This window comes from Lineus longissimus, chromosome 6, assembly GCF_910592395.1.
Source record: "Lineus longissimus chromosome 6, tnLinLong1.2, whole genome shotgun sequence".
Classification (NCBI taxonomy): Eukaryota; Metazoa; Nemertea; class Pilidiophora; order Heteronemertea; family Lineidae; genus Lineus; species Lineus longissimus.
The window spans coordinates 3,575,588-3,600,317 of record NC_088313.1 but is presented as its reverse complement, the minus strand read 5'-3'; the positions used below and the strand labels follow the sequence as shown (position 1 = coordinate 3,600,317).

Below are 24,730 nucleotides of genomic sequence, written 5' to 3'. Positions count from 1 at the left end.
TGCCTTTGGGGCCCGGGTACTTATGCCCAGTCAGACGTTCACTCACACTGCAAATGAGGATGTAAACTGCGTGTAAAGTTTCTATTTCAACTTTTATCAATTTTGATGTTTGTTTTATACAGCCCAATTGGGGTGTTATGTGTGCTGTGGATGGAAATTTAACATTCCAATCGGGTGTTAGTCCTCCTTTGTTCACATCCTGATTTTGTGCTGTGCTCATTATGCCAGATTGGGTGAATCATCCCGACTGTGGCAGCCATCCTGACTTTGGCATTTTAGTTGAGCGGAATCAAAAACTGAACAAGAAGTTATTAGTTTTGCACATATAATATTTATCTAAAGATGAGAGATCATTAATTTTGTATTTTCTAGTGTGACCTGCTAGTTTTGATGTGGAATGTCTTACGTTGCCCTTATCACGTTTGAGACAGCATCATTTGCCACAATTCAACACAACGCCATGCATCGTGACATGCATGTTACCTGAACTACATCTTGCCATCACGAGGCCAGTATTTTGGGTGGTCATTGTATCTTTTTTATAGAACATTTGAATGACACACAGACGCACACACGTACATACCCGCTTCTTCCACTGGACTGAGATACAGTCCAAATCACAAATGACATCCAGTAAATCGTGTCTGATGCGATTTGCATGACCTACGCATTGGGTAGTGTGGAGGTCGTGCGTAAGTCGCACGTAGGTCGAGCGTGTCACTGGTGTGTCATTGGCATGCAACTTGCGAGTATGTTCCGTGTCACTGACGCAAAGCAGAAGAGATGTCAATTGTGATTTGGACTGTACCAGTCTACTGTTAACAACTACGGGCACACCCTATATTATATTGTGTACCGGAACTATATATATTACACTGGTATCGAGGTATATTTTGTAAATTGTAAAAATCACTACATGTGTATATATATACCACATCGAGTACATGTTAAAGAGAGAATACAGGCAGGTGTCAGGTAGGACAGATCAAGTGAAAAGTCACCAGTAGGGGTCTCTGTTCACACGTATATACAAAATATAACAGAATTGTCAATACATTCCGAGAAAAAGATCATGCCATGATGGAATCTTCTACTGACACGGATTACAACGATTAAATAGTTAATAGTTCCCTGTGAGGTCAATAGGCCACCATGCGGGCACTTCTTGAATAAATCTACAGTAGGATCATTGCCAAAAGAGTCGTCCAACCAATCATAGCCACCATTGGAACCAAGGTTCTCGCTCCTGATCCCCCGACAATTTGATATCCTTCCGCTTGTTCAGGGATGGCCTTGAAACTCCTGGTTATGGCTCTGTTCTCCAGCGGTTGGGTGATGCGATAGTTGTTGGCCATTTGCTCAAATGTCTTGTCTTTTGGCTTATCGGAGAGTTGTCGGAAGTCTTTGAGCTGAAAGAATTGTGAGAAAAGTAAAGCACGTAGACAAGTGATACTAAATTGCGGTGACCTGTGATTAAAATCGTTGCTACGGTCCAGGTCACAATTAACATCCAGTAAATTGCGTCATTAGTGGGTCAGTGCAGTGGTGCGTCATTGAAGTGCTACCCAGTGTGTAGGTCCGATCGCGCAGAAGTCGTGCGTGATATACACGAAACAGAACGATATACGCATCACTGGTGCGTCTTTGGAGCGCAACTCGTGCGTACGTTGTGCGTCACTGACACGAAGCAGGATGGATGTCATTTGTGACTTGGACTGTATGTGGGACAAAACAATCTTTTGTCTGCTGGTAATCATTTGGTTTGATATTGGAAATAACTCCCAAGCTTTGACATTCTTGCGGCATCATTTGGTCATTAGCTTTAGGAGGAATTGTGCAAGACCATTCTGAACCATCAGAGGTACTCCGTCCCTTACCTCCCCTCATTGGTGTAATGGATTCATGAGGGTCAAGATGGTGTTCAAAGCATTGATTGGTTGACATTCTTGCGGCATCATTTGGTCATTAGCTTTAGGAGGGATTGTGCAAGACCATTCTGAACCATCAGAGGTACACCGTCCCTTACCTCCCCTCATTGGTGTAATGGATTCATGAGGGTCAAGATGGTGTTCAAAGCATTGATTGGTTGACATTCTTGCAGCATCATTTGGTCATTAGCTTTAGGAGGGATTGTGCAAGACCATTCTGAACCATCAGAGGTACTCCGTCCCTTACCTCCCCTCATTGGTGTAACGGAGTCATGAGGATCAAGATGGTGCTCGAAGCATTGATTGGTTGAATCAACACGCATTCCATCTGTGTTTGCTTTTGGGAACTAAAAAGTTGCTTTCTTTGAAAGAGGTTGTAATGGTGCTTTAATTTACCATACGTATGCTACATAGTCCTGCCTGGACATGAGGTTTAGAAACATAACAGGTTTGCCAGGATATAAGTTCCCAATCCCTATTCATTTGAGATAGTTAAAAATAATTCACAAGACCCTTGCTTCTTCATTTGGCCATGCTTTGAGATACTGATTTTTCTTACCTGTTCATGTGATATTGGGATAGTGTCCTTGAACACGGTCCATATGACAATCTCAGAGCAGGGTGGGGTGGTGAAGGAGCCAGTGTACCGGTAGTATTGATCACGGGATTTGGGCATGAGGTTGGACGGGGGGAATGCCTCCAGTTCGACGTGATTTTCGAGATCTGAAATAATTGGTGGGAATACATGTACTTTGTATGTAATAAAATAGAAATTTGTATTTGTGTATATCCAACAGCATCTTTTCTTAAGCATTGTCAAGGACAGAATGATACCAACAAATTATATTATTTATAATTATATTAAATTAAGGGATGTCAATTGTGATTTGAACTGTGGATAGATGTTGTGCTTACCTTTGTATTTTATCTTCTTCAATGCTTTCGAAATGGCATCAAATATTTCAGTCCCCTCATTTGTATCTGATACCTGAATAAAATTATAAAATTGTTATTATATAAGTTGTTATTTTGCAGACCAGATTTGGTCATATAGAGTTTAATTTTACAAAAATTGCAAAAGGCTTGCTTATTATTTTTACAGTATTTGGCAAGATGTGACTTTGCCCAAGGACGGTCACAAATGAATTGGCCAGTAATGTTATTGAACATGTTGAACGCACAACCCTGCAGTCACCAAATTAAGCAACATTTCTTGACTTATCATGATCCATGGGCTCTCAGATGGACAGGTGCAGAGATGAATACTGTACTTACATCAGCAAAACTGGCAAATACAGCCACTGCCTTATCATCATCAGACGCTATACTCTCTTTAAAGTTAGCGTACTTGTCACGGTTGTACATCACAATGTGGACCTAAAAATGAGCGAAAGCAATGTTAGGTCAGAATAAAACAACAAATCTTGAGAGGTGGGGTGGGTACATACATGTCCCAATGTCCCGTTGTAAAAAAGGTCCCATCCCAAATCGCAACAGGCAATTTTGGCAAATCCTGACAAAGTATACATTTTGAATGTCCACTCTTCAATGGTAAATCACATTTACGACAAGAAACATTTTGAATGCCCCCTCTTCTGAATGGCCCCTCTTCAATGGTGAATCACTTTTATGACAAGAAGCATTTTGAGTGCCCCCTCTTCAATGGTAAATCACATTTATGTCAAGAAACATTTTGAATGCCCCATCTTTAATGGTGAATCAAATTGATAACAAGAAACATTTTGAATGCCCACTCTTCATGGTTTTAAGGTGAGCATTGATACTTGTGTTAATTGAGAAGTAAACTTTTGTTGACGCAGCAATAAGTGAGAAAGTAGCCCTTCACTCCCTTGCTTCTGGCAGCAAAAATTAGCTTTGCTTCAGTCTGGAATTCGGAAAAATAAAATGGCCATACCTCTAATGGGTATGACTTTCCCGCTATGGTGTGTTCTGATCCCTTGAAGTCGTCAGATCCCCAGTGGAAATGCAGCTGGGCAATTTTGTATTTGCCAGGCAGGCCTGCATCTTTCACAAAGTATTCATTTTCAATGTGGACGATTGCTGAAAAGGTGAAACTGGGTTGGTATTTGCCACTACCGTACATGTAGCTAACAACTATATTGTGCAAATAAGGGTTGCTCACAATAAACTATATTGTACTATCAGTAGCAATACACATCATTTGACATTGAGCTCTGTTAACATGGTTAATGTTGATGTATATTTAGGTTAATGATTTTCTAAGGATGAAACTATTGACTCACAGTAATGTCTTGATTTGCTCCATACTGTACATACATGTAGTTATCATTTAAGGAATTGATACCATTTCATTTGAGGTATTGGTGTTTCACCAAACACCGGGAGGGTGGAGATGAAATGTAGGCCAAGATCGAGGCATCCTGCTGAGGTTTGGGGCAAATAGCAGCTCCACCTGAACTGTAATGAGACTATAAGCCAATGCTAACAGAGAGTGAACAGTTTCTAGTCCACCTCAGACTAAACGCTAAAATATGATTTTAACTGCTTTTTGACTGCTTCCATATTTGTGTGGTTATGGTTGCATCGCCAAAACAGCTGCAGCCAAAACAAGGTGCTGTGCAAAATACACACTACACACTACATGTACACCTCAACTAATGACTTTAAGAATACACTTTCACTTACCTGTGTGTCCATTGTTCACAATAGAATGCATTTTGTTTCCAGCACCCTTGAAGAACTCCGGTGTTGACAAACTGTTATTATACTTGGTGCTCCTTGGGTCAATGTTAATGGGAGATTCGTGGGTCCCTTGGGAGCACATTGGGGCTATGATTCCCCATACATTCTCTCCTGAAATTATTTGTTAGGCTTGTGTAAATTACACTCTGGATGCATTGGATTTGCTTCTTCCCTCCAACTAACCACTGCAACTGTTTCAAAATAATGCCACACCGAGAGTTCAGTGCTGGCTGGAAGGGGACTTGCACTCAGGATTACATTTTATCAATTTCTGCTAATAAAGCTCTCATAAAGTGGAAAGTGGTTGACGGTTACATTCTAATTTATCTCATTTAAACCTGAGATCATATCGCAGTAAGAATTTGACATTTCAGTTTTTAAGCATTTGGAAATTTTAATTGTTTTAAAGGGACAATTTTGGCATATGATTTACCTGATCACCAGGATAATACCCCTGCTTGACACCATGTGCCGCCACTGTAGTGTCACACCAATGCTGATCTCTAATAATGATTTCCGCCAGTATTACGAGGCAGTTTTGGACATGGCTTGTGAATTTCAGGTAGGCCTATAACTACACCCCGTTTTGGTGCTTAGTTTATTGCAGTTCAATGATCCTGTGTTGCGGTCCTGCGGGAAGCCATTTTTGTATGAAAAACCATCATATCTCATGCCCAAGTTGTCCCTTTAAGTTTTTTATTTCTATTGAAATAAGTTGTCTTACCACATTTTCCCTTGTAGCCCCAGTGTTCATTACACTCCGCTGGAAGGGCTGACCCTGAAGAGAAACAGCACTCAGTTCAGACCGAAAACTAATTCTGAAATGTGACCTCTGTCAAAAGGAGGCAGGGAAAAGGGAGAAAAAGGGAAAATGGGAGAAAAAAAGGATTTTATGACTTTCCTTGGTCATTTCAACTATGTCTAGAGGTGTGTTGAGGCGACTAAATCCATGAAATACAGCAATAAGTTGCTCCTTCCAATGCTTATCCATTAATAATCAATGTTTGAGTTGAGGGTTTCATGTCTTTTAAGTTAGCATTTGACAGTGCATTTGCAAAGAATAAACAGTCGCAATAATTTTGCAGTTTACAGTACAGTCCAAATCACAATTGTCCTCCAACCTGGTTCGCGACAATGACGCACCAAATTGTGCACCAATAACGCACCAGTGACTTATGCACAACTGACGCAAGACCTTCGCGTCAGGTAGCATGTCAATGATGCTCCAATGATGCACAATGCGCGCATACCTTGCATGTACCTGACTCTAATCTCTAAGCAGAAAGGATGTCAATTGGGACTGTAAGGTAATGTTAGTTTTTAAAAAATAAAGAATACCAACTGTTCTGTTCATGATGATAGTCATGGCGCTGCCCAGCAAAAGTTGGGCCGACAGCCCACATGGAAAACACATGTAGAGCCAGAAGCACCACCAGTCGGGGGCAGTTTACAAACATTTTCCACAATTTTGTTATTCCTTTGATGAATTTGACAAGAACATGGAAGAAAACGCTGTGAGTTGTTGAACACTTGATAGGTCAATAAAGTGATCCACAGGCCCACTTAATATTGACAAAGTAGTCCATGTGCCTGTATTAGCCTATTGAATTTTTGGGGCACGCTTTGCTTTGCGTTGCTCTTTCTTATTCGAGATTCATGAACATCTGATGTTCTAAAAAGGCCTTTTAAAATCGACTTCAGTATAAATCTTCCGCACAATGAATATGAATGGATATCAATATCTGTGGATTGTCAGTTCATGATTTCATATCAGTCTGCTTATTTTACAAATTACTTTGAGCAAACATAGATTTAATTCTATGCTTGCCTTAGGCATGATTAGCCATATTTTATATCTTGAGATTTGAAAGTGAACAAACTTGAGTTAAAGTGAATTTAACTCTTCCCCAGTTTAGGAAAATGAAGTTTGATTTCATGCTTCTTGTCTCTCAGGAAATGGGTGAGGGTTTCCCTTCAACTATCATCTTTTCTGATCAGTTAAACCATGATTTCATCGAAATTGCATGTACTTCCCATTGAGAACTTTAATTTATTTTTACAATAAAACAGTTATGTTGAAAGTACATGTCATTGATGTTTTAGTGAGATTAAAAGTCTGTTTTGGTGCAGGCTAAAAATTAGCTGGGAGGGTCACAATTAAGAAACATTAGATAAACTTTTAGTGGCCTTAGATGCAAGTGCGAAGAATATTTGGGTGCAAATGGGGAGCTGAAACTCGAGATTTCTTGACTTTTGCCCAAAATTACAATTAAAACATTTTGTGACAGCGTGATGTCAACTTTTGCTGGCGACCTGACAACGAGTTCGTAACAATGTTGATATGTCAGCCTGCATTGTTTCAATACACTAAAGGTTTTTATCCATCTGGCTAACATATTCCAAACTAGCTAGGTAATAAACGAGAAGTATGTAGTGTGTTTTCGACCTCAGATAAAAGCAACCACTCTGAAGACGTCAAGCATTTTATCCCAAATGACCCAATTTCTGGATTTTCAGACTATCTTGCCCGAGAAAGTTTAATATTTTCGTTCATTGAATGACAAGCACAAACTTGGCCATATGACAAAAAGGATTTCTCCTGAAGTTGTCAAAATGGTGCTAAACATATGGAATATACTTTGTCATGGAAATATGGCCTATATATCATAATGTCAATATTATTCGTGTGAGAAATGAAGGTTTTGGGGTCACTGCTGCCATGACCATTGAACCCTGTTAACATAAGTCTGTGATTTGACATTTTTGGCACTATAAGACAAGTGTTTCTGAGTGACTTTTGAGGTGGCCTTGAGTCTTAAAGGCCTATGCTGTTTGTTAAAGAATTTAAAATGTTATTGAATTTGGGAAAGTTTCAGCAATTCTCATGCACAATAATGTGTATAACTGCATTTGTATATTCCGTTGATACGAATGGCGTACCTCTTTTAAGACAAAAACAAAACAATAACACCCCATACCTCTTTAAGATTTTGAAAGTTTCTGATGAGATACTAGGATTTTTCATCTGGCCTAAAGTGGGGCTTTAACTATACCTGTGTATAGTTCCTTTATCTTTTGACATGTTTGCCTTGTCTTCAGTCTATTGCAAAATATTACATATGGTTGTGAATAATCAAATTCTTTGTGGAGCGAGATTTTGTAGTAGTTAAACCATGTACCCAGCTTTTGACATGTTTTACTGAGATAAATTAACTAGACTAATCTATATATCATTTGTGATCACGAAAGGTATGAGAACTTGGCATTCTTCCCCATCAAAATGATACTTTAACTTATCAACTTTGGCAAATTAACCGTTTCTGACAAAGCGTATTTTAGACAGGGTCTCATAAAATGACTGGAATATATCAAATATGGAGTTTGTTCCCTAAGAAGTTGAACCATGCCATTTTGGCATGCTTGACCATGTTTACTGAGAAGAAAATAAGTACATGTAGTCTATTAGCCTGGCATATTTTTTGCGGCTACAAAGATGACAAAAGGATTGAAGACCCTATTGAGGCCTTACCCCCCCCCTCTCCCCCCAAAAAACACTTGAAAATATAACTCACAATTTGAAAAATGATGAGGTTAATGTATTAAAGCTAGGTCTTTAAGCCAGGCCAGCTGGGTAGCCTGTCACTTGGCCTCATCCTGAGGAAGGGGTTAATGTTCTCCCGTCCTAGTGCAGGGCCGCAGAAGCAAACATTAACCTCTGATATCCTCGGTATGAATTGGCCTTAGATATCTAAAAACTAAGGCATTGGCATTAACATATTTTTTTCCTCTGAAGGGCACAGCTAATGTACATTTAAGAAGAACCTATCCATAAATGAGAGTATGGCAAGCGGCTTGGTTGAACGAGCATTTATTTGTGACTGAAATGTCACGCTGAAAATCTGAAATTTTTTTTCTTTTTGTCATTGTAGGTGAAAAAGAAACTCAGGAGGCATTTGAAAAGCATTTCACCGAAGAGTTGTCCATCTACAAGAAGGTCCACATTATCAGCTTGGTTGAACTCGTCGGCCGAGAGAAGATTATCAGCGATGCATTCTTTAACCATGTACTTGAGTACAACTCGCCAGATCTGTCATATATCACCTTTGACTTCCATGAATACTGGTAGGTTCAAAATGTCATTTCCGTAAAGGAGCTCCTTTTTCCCGACCAAATAAAAAGACTAAGTCCCATTTCAGCTGATTACAGGAGCAATATTGTTGCAGTATATGAGGCCACAGTGCATTCTCTCTTCTTCTTTTGGTCCAAAGCTGACTTTGATTCTATCTCAGACTTTGCAACGAAGTATGCATTTGTTAGAAGGGTTGCTACAAAGGCATCTGGGGCAAGAACTGTGCATACAATAATATCACCACCACCATTGTAATTCGCACTATTAGCTATCTCATTTCAGCCGAGGGATGAGGTTTGAGAACGTCTCATTGCTCCTGGAAGGAATCCGCGACATTATCAAGGACATGAGATACTGTTGGTGAGTCTTTTCTTCCTGTTCTCTGCCACTTTTCCGTCATGGTCCGAAAACCAGTATCGCCGCATCTATTCATCACATCTCAAGACCAGTCCCCTGCTAGCTTACAGATTTCACCTAAGGGACTTACTAGAGAATCTGTGTTACTGACAGATTTTAATTGGGCAGCTGATTAGACACCAGTGATGTAAACTGTGGAGCCGGATTTGATCTGACTTGCATGATGCTGCACAATGTATTATGACATGTAGCCTACATGTAAATACATTTTAACTATTAGTATTGATGACATGACCATGGCTAATGACTACCTTCTATAAGGTTTCCCTTACCTTATTTTCTTGATCATCTGACGTTGTTTAATCACGGCTTTATCAAATTCTTTCAGGGTGGACAGGAAAGGTATGATCTGTGACCAGCAGGGTATCTTCAGGATAAACTGCGTCGATTGTCTAGACCGGACGAATGTCGTCCAAACCGCCATTGCTAGAGTTGTCATGGAGACACAGTGCCGCAAACTTGGTCTCCTCCCACCAGATGAGAACTTGCCACGTAGTTGCCGCATGACCTTCCAACAAATGTGGGCAAATAACGGGGACGCAATAAGTCGACAGTATGCTGGGACAGTTGCTTTAAAGGTGAGTGGATAGTGTAGTTTTTTCAACATTTGTGTCAGCCAACTGGTTATAATCGAGGAGCCTTATCAGAACCAATGGTCTCAACAGTTTTCAGCCAACTGGTTATAATCAGGGAACCTTACCAGAACTGTTGGTCTCAACAGTTTTGATACAATATTACTCCTCTGCTAAGGTAGCAAAATGTCCCTGTAGTCAATTTTTTAATCAGTCCTATTGTCTAAAGGTTGTGGCTTTGATTTGTACCTATCTTGATTAGCATAGCTAGATGTTGAAGACTCAAATCATGCTAGAGATGAAAATACTTCGTAAAAGTAAGCCGTTTCATGCTCCACTCTTCCTAAACAGACTCCTAGAAATTGATTTGTCATGTTTCCTCTTTATTTCTCTCAAGGGTGACTACACCAGAACTGGGGAACGCAGACTTGCTGGTTTGATGAAAGACGGTGCCAACTCCGTCAACAGGTACTATCTGCGCTTCAAGGACGTGTATCGCCAAGCTTCCATCGATATTACTCTAGGTAAGATGATCATGACACTGATGAGAAAGTCAGTATAGGATGCAAGTCGAGGTGTACATTCTTTGATTGCGGTTTGAGGAATATCTATTTCTATTCTAAAATACCTCAAAATAGACACAATAATTACGTTTTTTGGTGACCCATACTTTGTATAGCAACCGAAGCAGTTATGGTTGGAATGTTGAAACGGAACCCCAAACTCTTTAAAAACTTGATTGGAACGTCGCAACGGAACCCCAAACTCTTCAAAACCTTGGTTGGAATTTGGTGAATCTCCTGCATTAGAGATATTATGATGACGATGAATGACTGTTGTGTGGGGAGTTTTGTGTGCTCAGTTGCAGTGTGTTCTTTTAGTGTAGTTCAAACATGGCTCATTTCTAAATTTCAGGAAATCCAGTGGTTGAAGAGCTGAACTTCCTCAAAGCTCAGAAGCCACAGGATGAGGTTGATGGAGAGGAGGATTCTCTCTGGATGCAGGAGCAGGAGGAAAACATGAAACAGCTGATAACAGACTGCAAGAAGATGCTGATTGTGGAGCCGGAGACTTGTCTGGGAGGATGGGGTGTCATAGACTGTGATATTAGGTAGGTTAAGGTCGCAGGTCTAGGTTACATTGGGTGGGCAAGGTCATATCAGAAAATGAAACAGTTGAGAACTAATCTGTTAGAAGATATTTATTGTGGAGCTGGAGACTTTGTCTAGAAGGAAAGGATGACTGTGATATCAGGTAGGTCGGAGGTCAAGGTTGTATTGGGTGGGGCAAGGTCATATCAAAACAGTTGACAACATCAATAACATGATCCTTATTGCAGAACCTGAGACTTATTGTCTGGGAGGATGGGGTCTCATATAGCCTGTGATATTAAGTAGACTTTCCAAACCATTTGGCATTAAACTTATGGGAAATATCTTAGTTTACTTTCTCCAGCACATCAGAAGTGGAATTCTCCTAACTTTGGTTCTGCATGTCCAAACTTGTGTTGTTACATTAATTCACCAAATATATTTGTTACAGCTTCCTTAAAACAATATCGGGCCAAGTTCCCTAAACAATCGTTACTCTCACATTATATTTCAGTTTTTTACATGATTTACTAGAAATTTATGAAACGATAATGTAAGTCGGGTTTGCAGTGGTTTTACTGGTCGCATTTTGCCTGCACGGTATTCATACTTTATTGAGAGTGCATTATGATAGTTTTATATTTGCACGGAAGTGATCCACCAGTTGGATGTCATGGCTTGGAGTTGCCTGTGTCCTGTTGGTGTTCCTTTGGGCCCCATTGTCTTTACAAGCGTTGAACTAGTTCAAATTTTTGACTTCTTACAGCTATCAAAGCCTCAAAAGGTAAACCCTCTTCTATGTAGATGGTGATAGCGGTGTCTGTCAGAAAATCCCTGGTTCAAAAACAATAACATAGATACCTTGTATATCCCATTTGCTAACTTAGGAACTGTGTAACAACTACTATTACTGTCTCAAGGTTTGATTCCTTACAGTGGGAAAGCCATTGGGGCTTCCCATATGTTTCACAGGCTCTATGGTCAGTTACAGTTGCAGACCAAATAGAACATGCATCAAAATTAATCCAGTGCCTGTGGAAACTATTTGTTCTCTGAGGGTTGCCATTGTAGTGGAAGCAAGCTTACCGGTATGTTTATGGCTAAACTCATGTGGCCATCAGAGAGCAAATTAATTCTCTGTGCAAACTTATTCCACCCACAAAATGCTAAGTTTGCAACTGCTGCCTATTTTGCCAAATGACAAAGTGTGTTTTTTTTTCCATTATGAATAGCTTCTTAGTAGGAATTTTTTCATTGGCCCAAGGAGAGAATTCATGGGAGGGATTTTCTCTACTGATGACATGTCTAGAGTATCTTTGTACCAAAAAGGAAGGAGGTAATTTTTGGTTGGCAAAGATGGGGTTGAAAAATATGCCCGCAAGATATGTTGGGAATTTGAGATTGTTAGATCTGCTTGAAGGGGTGTATCACAAAACTAAGATGCTCTGCACATGTAATTGAGAGTGCCCCCCTCCCCCTGGGAGAATTCCTTCAGGTAGCATTGTTATTCTGATAGCTCTAAAGCCATGTCTGAAGGGAATCCCCTTTCAGAGGGTTTTTCATGAATTTTTTCTTTCTTTTTGAATGCTTGAATACACTGTTCCTTTTGTAACTCAACATAAAAAAGATGTTACAGTGGACAGGTCTTGCTCAAGGTGCTTCAACATTTTGGAGTCTACTGATGGATTGTTTTTGGCAGATTATTCGAATAACATCAATTTGCAAGAAAATCGCTTGAACCCACAATCTCTCGGTCTGGTAGCCTCTAACCACTTAACTGCATCCTGAATCTTTTGGATTCATCTAAAGTACATGATGTTTCCGAAGATTCAATAAATCTAAATAACTTTTTCTGTTGTCTCTACACAATGAATTATCTGGGTCACATTTTGTGATTCACCCTGTTTTAGATACCTCACCGCAGTAGATGATAGGTGTGGCATGCAACTAAACTCTGCTTAGCATGGGATAGCTGGGACCACTGCTAAAAATGGTGTCTGTACCAACCAGCACTAATAGGTTGATTTTGACGGAAATGTAGCATGCCCCATCACTGATGAAGTTGTATTACTGTGAAATGGAGTAAAATGGCTAACAAACTATTCTTTGCTCAATGGTTGCTTAGGTTGTAGTGCCCACTTTCTCTGCTAATCCCTGCTTCTTCTTCTTCAGCATCAAACCTAGAAGATGGTGAAATGTACACTTTGTTTGCTTAAGCAGTGCAATAAAAGCAACTGCGGGCATAAATGGGATACTTTTACCCTATTAGTACTCCAATGACATCTCAAAACAAAAACTTTCAAACCATGTGTGTTTGTTCGAATCCCTGAAAGCGTCAAGACATGAAACATACATATTCTGGTTGACCATGTGTATAGTATTCTTAACTCGAGGAATCTAGGAGACCAAAGCTAATTTCAACGTTTGTATTTTTCAGCCCCGGTGACCCTACTCAAGAGATGGACACTATAATCTTACTCAGCCAGAGAGCATATTACATAGTCAGGTATGTTAATCGATGTAGATTTCTTCGTAGTCGGCAAAAGTGATATATTGAGTAAGATGCAATCTTAGAATTAGCTCCTGAATAAGCTTTGCCTGTCTGGAGTTGTACAGCTGAGGGGTGGAGAATTCGAGATTTAAAATAAACATCAGGGCCTGTGGGTTCTTAGACCATAGATTTTGATTCCTAGTCAGCGGGACCTGTTCCTCATGTGAGAGGGCAGTGATCCTCAGTAAGTTTAGTAGACAGCGTGATGGGCCCTTCTCCCAGGGAAGGTTTTCTTTTAGATTTTTTATGGTAGATTACACTGTCAACTCTGGATAAGATTTTTTTGGAGTTTTCATGCAAGTCTTCAAAGAATTGAGCTGAAATACTTATTGATCTGATATGGGGCATTTTGTTCTAAAGTGTGGCTGAGAGTTGAGAAAAGAAGATTATGAGATAATTTTTTCTGACCAACCGATATTTCTATCTTTCAGCTTTGACGAAGAGATGGAGAAGATTTCCCAATGCCACAAAGTTGGCTTGGAAAACTTGGAAAAGATCGAGATTGGCCCGGAACCCGCTGTCTTCAAATCGAAATATTCGTGCATCCGTATCTTCTATGGTTTCAAGGGACAGACGGGATTCTTCCACACATTCCGGGCAACAAATACTCGACTCTTCAACAACATCGTGATCATGATTAAGAATCAGGAGGAGGCTAAAGGTATCATTGTCTTCACTGCATGATTAAAGATTTAGAGCTGATATTTAAGATGGCACTATGGGTTATGATCTCATGAGGTTAAAGGAATTGATTCCTTTCTGAAGGTATTGGTTAAAGATTAAAGATTTAGAGGTGATATTCAAGATGGCACTATGGGTTATGATCTCATGAGGTTAAGGGAATTCATACCTCTCTGAAGGTATTGGTTATTTGTTGTCTAACCAAACATCATGAGGGTGGAGCTAGTGAGCAAAATATTGACTGAAACTGAGGTGTCATTCAGCCAAGTTATGGGCGAAAAGACTGTTCCAACCGTGAAGTGAATGGTGAGACAACCAAGACTATATACAATTGGTAACAATTTCTATCCAACGTGATGTTTTTTTGGCATAATCCACAGAGAATCTGCTTTTGTGCTGCTGGTTGGTGGGAGTTATAAATTCTACATTGAGCAAACAGATTTCCGGGCCCCTATATATATTCTAGGTATCAAATTGGTGTGACCTGTCATTTTTAGCTCAGCTGACAAGCTGAGCTATTCATATGAGTAAATGGTAGAATGAATGTCCGTCTGTCTGTCTGTCTGTCTGTCTGTCTGTCTGTCTGTCCGTTAAACAGGCACGTTTCAAAACTATGGCGGATAGGCGATAGATTTTCCCTATAAGCCATTTAGACCCTTCAGGACTCCTGAATAGACCAAGTGTGGGTCCGGCAGGATTAACAGTTTGGCCACCAGGGGGCAAAAAGCCTAAATCACAAAACAATTTTTTGGCGCTTTATTCAAGCAGATAGAAGCTTGAAATAAAGTTGAAAAGGACCGCATGCATGTAGGTCTTGAAACTACTAAGAGTAGTTTTGATTGATACTACCAGTTGGCGTTACTGAGCCAAAATCTGTGTTGACCTAGTTTAAGCTTGATTTGAATTTCCCGCTCTTGTATGACTCTGAAGGTTGTGGGTTCCACTTCGGGTCAATTTTTTTTTTTTTTAATTTTTACTTTTTTCACTTGTAAATACATTTTCTTTACTTTTTTGAATAATTTGGTGGGCGGCCATCTTGGGTTTTTTTTTCTATTTTAAAGCCTTTGCTGTATCCAGAGTGACATGAATTTTATGGTTGGTGTACAATAAGTCTCCTTTACATGATATCACATGGGCTTTCTATTTGACCTACTTTTCAAGGTCAGCCTGGCTCAGGCACTTAGATTTGACTAATAAGTGGCATATTTGTCACCATTTAAAAGTCTTTTTACTTTGGTATGTTTGCCTGATATATTGACAAAACTGAGGTTGAAAGAGATCTATCGGGTACTTTCCATGTTCATATATTTCAGCTGAGCGCCAGGCCCTTGGGCCTCTTGAATAAGTATAGGCCTTACTATGCGATTTGTGTATCATTGATGTTTACTCCTGTTTCAGAATCATTGAGAGCCATTGCAGAATCCATCAATGCTGCAAGCAAACTGCACTACGACGAGGTTCCCATCTGTGAAACTAAACTAGAAAGGTAAATAATTATTCGTAGTCCTAGTAGATAGAGCTATCATCACCTCATTTGTGATCTCATCTAGATAATTGCTGAAACTCAACAGCTCATTCATACCAAGACGGCGATAATCTTCTAGGCCTATGTTTTTTAAGCAAATGGACCATCAGCAAATAGTAATGAGTATGACTGTTGGATAAAACCTTGTCTTGATAGTATCTGTATTCCCAGATGCAATTGGATGAAACCATGTCTTGAGAGCATGTGTAATCCCAGATGCAATTGGATGAAACCATGTCTTGAGAGCATCTGTAATCCCAGATGCAATTGGATTAAACCATGTCTTGAGAGCATCTGTAATCCTAGATACAAATGGATAAAACCAAATCCTAGAGCATCTGTAATCCCAGATGCAATTGGATGAAACCAAATCCTGAGAGTATCTGTAATCCCAGATGCAATTGGATTAAACCATGTCTTGAGAGCATCCGTATTTGGCACCAACTCCACTGTTGACATGTCAATAAGTCGACCAGTGGTGTGACTAAACTTGTTCTCATCTGTACTCGTATGTGTTTTTCCAGAAAAAAGTCGCGCCCACACCCTCACTGCATGAACATCATGAGCCAGCTTGCAAATTTGGACTGGTGCGAGTGTAAACTGAGCATATCGCGAGAATCTTCAACAGGGGACGTACGCGCTGCCGCGGCCTCCAATCAGCCATCAACAACAATGGCAAGTGTTCAGCGCACCTTGAACATCATCAATCCAATTCGGAGAATGCGGATGATTGGGAGGCCGACGTCTGCTGACAAGAAGCGGGAGGCGGTCGTGCCGGAGTCTGGCAAGGATGCCCCAGATGCAATGGACCATAGTCCGTCGGAGTACACACCGTCGGATAATCAAAGCGAGGCTTCGGACTTGTATCTAGATTTGACGGATGATGAAATACTGGCGGTGAGTTCTGTGGCATTTCAGGACTTTCCCGAGGACGATTTAGGAATTCATGGTTACAGGGATGGGAAAGATGACGAGGACGAGGTTGTCTTGCATAGCTGCGGAATAATTGCTGCTCCCCATGGCAGTCAATTGACCAGCGGTTATTTGAATCGTTCATTAGACAAGGACGAAGATGCACACAATGTGGTAGAGGGCGAGTTGCAGTTCGTCGAGGATCATTTTAGCAATCAACCAGTCTCAAGGAAACGAGTGGACAAGAAGTCAAAATTGACTGAGCATTACAAACGTCATTCTGTCGAGATGATGCGCTTTGCTGAACGTCTTGGGAAGGAGATGTCACTCGATTTTAAGACGGACATCGATAGCCCAGATACGATTGCAAAAATTTCAGAAGAGACGCATATTGTGTCTGACAGTGGTGATGCTAAGAACACAGCTAACATCGGAGGTGATGCTAACATCTGTGGTGAAATGCTAGGTGTGCCAAATACAAAGGAAAAGCGACCATCACAGACTTTTGAGGTCGTCGACGATGAAAGCGGGTTTTATGTTCTTCCTGACCAACCAGAATTCCTCAAAGATACAACTTTGGTGCCGCCCCAGTCAGATAAGGGTGGTCCTGATGGGATTGCTGTGAGCTTGTCGACGGGAGTATTAAAATCTGATAAGGCTACAATTGTGGCCGGTGAGGCTGATGACGAGTTTATCAAAGAGCCAGTGTTGCCAGAATCGTGCGAAAAACGACTCGTTAAATTAGGACACTCGAATATGAAGACATCATTCAGTGACGGGTCCATATCATATCACACAGAATCTGAGGAGATCAGCCTCAACCCAGCGAAGCAAGAATTCTCCTTAGGTAAGCTGCGGGTTCAAATGCCGAAAATCTCCTTGCCCAACTTCCAGGGACAACGGGCACAGCGCCAACAACGTGTTGACGATGACATTGAAGAAATCAAGAGGTTGAAAATGGGGCAGCGTCCGTGTCAAACTCGCATAATGAATATCAATGAGGAATACGTGGCCAATCTTGCCCATGATGTGAACGATATCAGTTTCATGTAAAGTGTGGTCTCTTTCTTGTTTGAATCTCTAAATTCATATTCCGGTACTGGTACTTTGAAGTCAGGATTGTTTGATCTTGGATTATCACCAAAAGGTTAATAGTTTTTGGTTAGAAGAACTTCAAAATGTTTTCATGGGCTTTATACCTAACCGGTTGAAGATAAGAGACCTTGGGTATAAAGATTTTCTTTGAACGTGGTACAATATTGTACTTGTTGAGGTATCAAGAACATTGTTCCTTTGATTGCGCCCATTTATAAAGGCAAGTAAGACCTGCAATTTTGCTGTTATATCGGTTATGATCTACCTACCCTAAGGGGAAGTGCCGACTCAGTGGTTAACCTGACTGATCTGAGCTTCACTCTGAGTGGGATCTTTGGACTATCATGACTGTGGCAATTTTGATTAAACCTTTAATCCACTTGTGTGAAGAGGGTATCTTGCCTTGAACATTTTTAAACCTGGCTGATCTGAGCTTCACTCTGAAAGGCATTGTTATACTGTTATGACTCCGCAGTGATTTCGATTCAAGATATGCTAAATGTATCTGGGATTGAACATTTATCGGATGTGTTTTTCAATTAAATCAATATTTCAACTTCACACATTTCTTTTATATACTTTGATGGCATTTATAATGTTCATATGTGACCCGTTCCAGCAAAACCAATCGCATGTCGCTCTGAGCTTGGCAGGTTGAGACAGACTGTTGGTTCATGTCACTGTTGTCTGCCTTTTGTGAAATCTGAGGATATCAATTTCTTTTATTATCTCCTGGTGTCATCTAGGCTCATCTTATGTGCGACATGCGACTGGTTTTGCTAGAAGGGGTCTCATATGGTCAAATTTAAACTTATAAGAAATGAACTCATTGAAATCCACTCATTGTAAGAAAACTGTGTTTGTCAGTTGCAGAAGATGATTGCTTTTGTGAAGTAGTCAGTGGTCAAAAGTAAGTGTTTGTTCATAAGAGTACATGTACAGAGAAATAGAATTTGTGTCATTTCGCTGAAGTAATTGTCCCCTGCTTTGTACACTTGTCAAGATTGACCAGTGTTATCCATGCAGTCTCTTTTTCATCTTCATGCGTTAGAATTAGTGTCCATGCCACATAGTCTCCAATGTTTTGTTTTCAATCCAACATGTCTAACTCAATTCGTTGTGTTTTGCCTCAAGCCTGCCAAATATACAATTGTTTTCTTTTTTCTGGGTTTTTATGCCCAGCTTATAATGCTGAAATCACTTTAACGTGCAAAGATTCTGAGCCTGCTTCTGAGAATACTTGTCTTACATGTTTCACTTGTAATTAAAAGTGCTGCACCATCACTTATGTTTGCACTGTTTCTGAAGATTCCATGGAACGCAACTCTTATACCCTTGTTATATGTCCAATGGCAAAACTACTGAATGAAATCCATGCAGCTGTCAGTGGTTCTACATAAATGCTGAATCTCCCAGCTTCATTAGCTGTGGATCTTGCCATACTGAGTGATGTAATGTCTCTATTCAGATGTTTACGTCGGTCATTTCATTTTAGGTATTGATGACTTACAGAAATGGTAGGGGCCTACATAGCCTCATGGTTGAAGGACTTGATACCACACTGGAGTTATTGATTGTTTTACTGAGCCTTATGAAGGTGGAGCTAAAGTAGCCTACAGTGGAACCTCCCTTAGCGGACACCTCTCTATTAAGGACAACCTCTCTATTAAGGACACTAGTTTTGGTCCCAAATTGCTTGTTTCCATTCAATTTGACCTCTAATCAGGACACCTCTCTATTAAGGACAGCATTTGTCAGTCCCGAGGGTATACTTAACAGAGAGGTTCTACTGTATGTGAATTGCAGGCGAAACCCAAGGTGCTTTGGCATATCACCTCCACCAGAGGGGTTTGGTGAGACAGCCAAAAGCGACCTTGAGGTATCAGTTCATATTCTAAAACACTTCAGACTATAACATTGAAATGTTATGTTATTTGCTTTTAAAGGTATTTGAAGAAGATTATCAGTTCATACAAACCCAAGCAGTTTGTTGTGACCAAAAACCATTGGGGCCGAAAAGAGGCCCGATGCATTTTCACATTGTAAAACAAGTGTTTTAGAATTCATACCTGAAAATCTTGAGGACTAAGATTCGATCAGATTAGTTGTCAATGTCATATCAACCTTGTTATTTCTTGCATGTAATTTATTGTAATTGGTAATTGATCGAGTGTAAATAATTATGAATAATGAGTATTGTGATCTAGATTGACAAATTGTGATATTGTGATGTTTGTACCAGTCATCTGCCGATTGCGAGGGATCCAGTTGATAAACATCTCTGACACTGCAATTGCACCAACTTCCAAGTCTCTCTAGACTATTATAATGTCAGTTCCTAATATTTCATGGCCTGTCAATGGAAAAAGCAAACAAGACTTAAATAATGCTCTCCTCCAGAATTGACATTCTTGCCCCGAGAAAAATTATGTCTTGATTTGGATTCAAACCACTGATCTTTAGATCATGTAGATTTAAAGGGAACTGGAACCGCCGAGCGATTTATTCAACTTTTCGACTTTCACCGCCCGAGAAAGTCAAACTTCCAACTTCCTATTCGAGTTCAGATTTGTAGCTCCGCCCCCAGTGCCCGAGCATGCGCAGTTCAATTTGTTATTATTGAGAATCATGTGAGAATCACGTGAGTCATGCGATCTTTCATTCATGAGTTTTCGTAGTAAATTCCATAGTAGTGACGTCACTCAATGATTGACAGCTAGGCGCCATGTTTCATTCATGCCTCGTTGTGATCACCCGATACACGGGAAATGAAAACGAGGTCATACGAACTGGCTTGGCAGTTTCAGTTCCCTTTAATGCTGGACTGACGCTTTTGCTCCCCCACTGGACCCCTTCAGATAGCAGCTGAATTTAAACAAATCATATTCATCTTGTGAGTTTAGTGAATGTTTAGCACTATGACATGTGTAATTGTATATGTGTACAAATTATGTCTTTGAATTTGTGACTTTGGAAATTAGGGTGTTATTTCAATAAGGACAAAATAGGATGCAAGATAAAGACGCTTATGTTGGATTTTATGACGCTTTGAAAGTTCGATATCTCAAAATCATCATGTTAATTGCTGTATAAAGCTTCAAATATTTGACACTTTTATGCCTATCATACATGTTTACCTTTAAATTCAATACAGTGGGGGTCCTCATTGTTATTACAGGGCTGGTGGTTCAACCATCTCTCTGATACTATTGTCACTGACTTAGATTTATTCTTATCAATGATAATTACTTTTTGTCAGTGTTTTGAAGTCATATCAAAATCAATCATTGTCTAATTCATCGATGGAACTTTTGACTTTCTATGACCAAGAACATTAAGCTGGGCTTGTGAAGCAGCATGCATGCAGGGAGCAGTGGATCCCTTTTTTGAGAAATAAGCAAATTTTGAGACAACGTTTTCAATTGTTTGTGAGCTATGCAAGACGAAATGGCTTTAAGTGCTTTGATTGTGGAGTTTGGCAGAGGGGGTATTTTGTTGGTAGGGTTTATTTTAGAATTATATATCAGTGATTTCATATTGTAGCCATGCAGCATAATATGACAGTGTTTCATAATAGCATTCCGCGAAGTTACTATTTATAGCTCACAAGGTCATTTGCATAAGATATTGATGACGTTTTAGTCACGCGACAGTCGGACTTCGACACTTATTATTACGCATTTGAGCTTATTTCAAAGTCAATTATCTTTGACCCTGCATTGTTTTTAGCATGAATGATACCATAGAGTCAGAGAGAGAAATATTCAGAACAATTATGTAGTATTTCCAACACTCGGACATGTGCCAGATTGAATCTAACTGCCCTAGTTAGAAAGCCTGAATCCATTACGAAACCGCATGTTTGTCCGACATTGCCTGTAATTCAGCGATGGGGAAATAGAGGGCAGCAGCTGCAGTGACCTCATCATCGCGGAATGCTATTTTTAAAGATTTCTTCTTAAACATGTTTTAAAAGTGTTTAACCGACTGGTAAAAGTTCAACATCGACAATGAACTGTATATTTGATGAGCAGATTTTAGATGGAAATATTCAGTAGCTGCAGCTTATTGTGATTAGGCTAATCCTCTAAAGGGGGCAATAGGCAGGAGCAGTGTGTTCAGGTGACTTAATCACACAGGAATTCATGGTCTGGTTTGACTGAATAACAAAAATATTCCAGGTTCACATCATGAATAGTACTGACCAATATTCTGTGCAAGTGATTTGTGTAAGCTTCATGTGGCCGACCCCACTCCTGCCTAAAGTTTAAGTCCTTTTAAAATTAATGTTCTTCAGTGTACTTTTATAGTCAGAGAGAGAATAGCAATGTCTTTGTTACACAGCTGATCATTCTGTTCTTACAAATGTAGTCATTGGTATTAGACTGGATTTGATGTTCTGAACCCTGTATTTGTGGCAGAGTGCATTGGAGCCTGTACATGACAGTACATCTGCAATTCTCTTTATGAGAGAGTAGGCAATCACTCCTTCAAGGACTTTGAATCAGTATCCCGGCTGGCAGAAGTTAGTAAAAAATGTCCAGATTTTCAAGTCCATGAATTTGGTTGCCTTGGCCTTAGCTTGGTAACCTTGGTTACTTATCAGCGTGCATAAGTAACAGAATCCAAAATCTGGAAATCTGAAAATCTGGTAGTCCGATGTATGGTGACCAAAGTGTTGATCCAAAGTCCCCAAAGGAGTTTGGGGAGACAAAGACTTCTGAAGCAGAATCACTCGGTGGAAATTAGGTTGTAATGGGTTATCATTTACTGCTTAGATTTCAATCATTGTCCCAAGTCCTCCCTCAATGCTGAGCCCATTACAGGAATTGTTAACTTGTCACAATTTTAAGAGTGCATTAATTGTATGTAATAGGTTACATGTAGGTTGTCATCACGTCAATGGGATAGGATTATGGTTCAACAGTAATACTGCTACAGCTTTATCAAAGGCATTCTCCGTTCATAAACATTGTCTTTGTCTATCCCACAGCTACATGTTAATAGAAATAAACATTGGCAGAGTGCATTTATCATGTACACTGAAATACGCTGAAACTTGGCATACATGTACATGTATGTTATATACATGTATCATGCAACACAGCAGTATTGTTGAAATTTTAATTCACAGCGTATTCACACAATTGGAAATTTACTTTACGAATGAATGGATAATGCTTTTAATATATTTGAGTATTTTACCGGGTACTCCATCTCAGTAAATGTTGTTAGAATTGCAAAATGTAGGGATAAATTAGCTATGTTTTCGACATTTTGGACTCTACCTCAAAGACCGTGTGTTCCATTTCAGTGGTAAAATCAGCGAACACGCTGTCAGAGGCTTTCAGCACAGCTTTCACAGGCATTTGATATATTTCAATGCAAGTTGTTAATAGGATATCACAGCTGACCACAAAGGCCTGTGAATGCAGCAAAACCCCGACTGAAATTGTTGCTGTAGTAGAGTCAGGCCTTTATACTTCAAACTGTCACTTTTAAAATGCTGCAACTATACAAATGTACATGTAGTAGGTTCAATGTTTATCATGAACAGCAGTGTACATTATTCTTCATCCAATGCTCGTCTGTGAGGGCTGTGCAATGCAAGTTATTAATCAAATCATTCGCCTTAAGTCACACGTACAGGGTTGTGAATTTTGGGGAATGATTCCAATGTTGTCCAAAGGACAGGTGAAGACAGACACACTGGGATATTTATTATCAAATTGTGCTGGATATATTATGGTAATGTTGATACAGGCAGCCTCCTCATTAAAATCATCAATGAACAATGATGAAAGAAAACCATTGCATTGTTTAAAGGAAACTCTTGATGTTCTGGAATCCGGTTGTGTCTGTGGTGGTGGCAAACTTTATCACCTGTTGATGAAGTGTGATACACCCCAAATGACTCCATTTTTCTTGTGTGCCCAGTGAGGAAATAAAACGAAAAAAGTTACGCTCTTCTCGGTGTTTATTTTCATGATACTACAGATGCTCAGGCAATTTGGCAGAAAAAACGAGGAGAAACTGTGGAGTTTACAATACGTCCAAGTTTTTCATCCAAGGGGGAGCAGCACACTACTTCCTCTTCCAACCCCCCCCCCCCCCCACCCCTGCACCCCGCTAAACAGGGCCCGGATGTGCTGCTTTTGCGCTGAGCTGTCAATCAAACAAGGAGACCTCTTGTCCTTGCCCTGCAGTCAAAAACAAAGACATCAAATTATCACCCTACATTGTTGAAGATTGGAAGGCATCAGAATGGCAGTTGTCACAGTGAGATATTTATATAAATCCAGCTTGTCTGTGGGCCAGAATGAAATCTAGGCTGTATTGATAAGACTATAAGGGCTGACTGGCCTATTAACAAATTAGTAGGGTTTTTCATCATTGCCTTTCAAGTATACCATGGAAGACATGGTCTTTTCCCAGCAATGAGATCTGGTTGTGACTTTGTCTCCACGAGGCCAAAAACTCCAGACAAAAGAACTGCACGTGAACAGTTGCATGTAAGACTAGAGGTGAGTCAATAAGAAAAGAACTGTTTCTCTTTCAAAAAACTTTGTTGTACATTCCAAGGAAGACGCATGACGAATTGGAATATTGTGTAGGAGGAAACCCGCATACCGGGAGAAAACCTACGCAATCAGAGGGAGTCGCCATCTCCACACAGGTGACAGGTGCAAATGTTTGATGACTTCATACATTGTGCATTATAGTTTCTACAATGATCACAGTCCATTATTTTTTGCTGCACAACTCCGAAAGCCCAAGACCAGAAAAGGACCAGGAGAGAGGAAAGTAGCACTATCCCCTCAAGACATGGTCAACTTCTTCACAAGATGTCACAAAGAACCACTGATAAGTGTCCTTGCAACACAATGCTAAATTGAGATCAAACACAATAGACTCTTAACTACTCCACCACAATGGTTTGAGCTTATCAACCTCTTCATGCATTCATGATGTTTATTACACATGAATAGCTATTGTATTAAAAAACCTATTGTGCATGCCCTCAGGTGAGTCATGCAAGCTGACAATAGGTTTGGTCACTGCTTTTCGGGTTAGGATAATTTTTTTAAGCTCTTCAGAAGAAATA

The 24,730-nt window shown here is 40.0% G+C and overlaps 2 protein-coding genes across 3 annotated transcripts in view; one reads left to right on the top strand and one right to left on the bottom strand.

Moving 5' to 3' along the window:
- The window catches only part of LOC135489743 (phosphatidylinositide phosphatase SAC2-like), a 310,728-nt gene extending 289,533 nt beyond the window's left edge, over positions 1-21,195 (top strand). Inside the window, exons 8-17 of one of the 2 annotated variants that reach the window (XM_064775238.1) lie at positions 8,582-8,774; positions 9,064-9,141; positions 9,527-9,776; positions 10,168-10,294; positions 10,686-10,881; positions 11,628-11,645; positions 13,299-13,367; positions 13,844-14,073; positions 15,492-15,579; positions 16,143-21,195. In XM_064775238.1, the coding sequence (XP_064631308.1) occupies positions 8,582-8,774; positions 9,064-9,141; positions 9,527-9,776; positions 10,168-10,294; positions 10,686-10,881; positions 11,628-11,645; positions 13,299-13,367; positions 13,844-14,073; positions 15,492-15,579; positions 16,143-17,583 (2,690 nt within the window). In that variant the 3' untranslated portion in view covers positions 17,584-21,195. The remainder of the gene's footprint in view (positions 1-8,581; positions 8,775-9,063; positions 9,142-9,526; positions 9,777-10,167; positions 10,295-10,685; positions 10,882-11,627; positions 11,646-13,298; positions 13,368-13,843; positions 14,074-15,491; positions 15,580-16,142) is intronic. The other variant, XM_064775239.1, reaches the window with a different exon arrangement.
- LOC135489707 (carbonic anhydrase 7-like) lies at positions 323-6,443 on the bottom strand. The gene is made up of 8 exons (XM_064775197.1): positions 5,995-6,443; positions 5,377-5,430; positions 4,596-4,763; positions 3,844-3,989; positions 3,204-3,305; positions 2,844-2,916; positions 2,488-2,651; positions 323-1,409 (listed from the first exon to the last, which is right to left on the bottom strand). The coding sequence occupies exons 1-8, from the start codon at positions 6,107-6,109 to the stop codon at positions 1,176-1,178; spliced, it is 1,056 nt and encodes a 351-aa protein (XP_064631267.1). The 5' UTR covers positions 6,110-6,443; the 3' UTR covers positions 323-1,175.
- Positions 21,196-24,730: the final 3,535 nt, after the last annotated feature.

What these genes read in the sequence shown, in the direction of transcription:
- LOC135489707 (XM_064775197.1), bottom strand. Translation starts at nt 6,109, where the DNA reads ATGTTTGTAAACTGCCCCCGACTGGTGGTGCTTCTGGCTCTACATGTG. An exon ending in CTATCATCATGAACAGAACA is followed by an intron (nt 5,431 to 5,994) that starts GTTGGTATTCTT and finishes GTTTCTCTTCAG; the next exon opens with GGTCAGCCCTTCCAGCGGAG. An exon ending in GGGCTACAAGGGAAAATGTG is followed by an intron (nt 4,764 to 5,376) that starts GTAAGACAACTT and finishes AAATAATTTCAG; the next exon opens with GAGAGAATGTATGGGGAATC.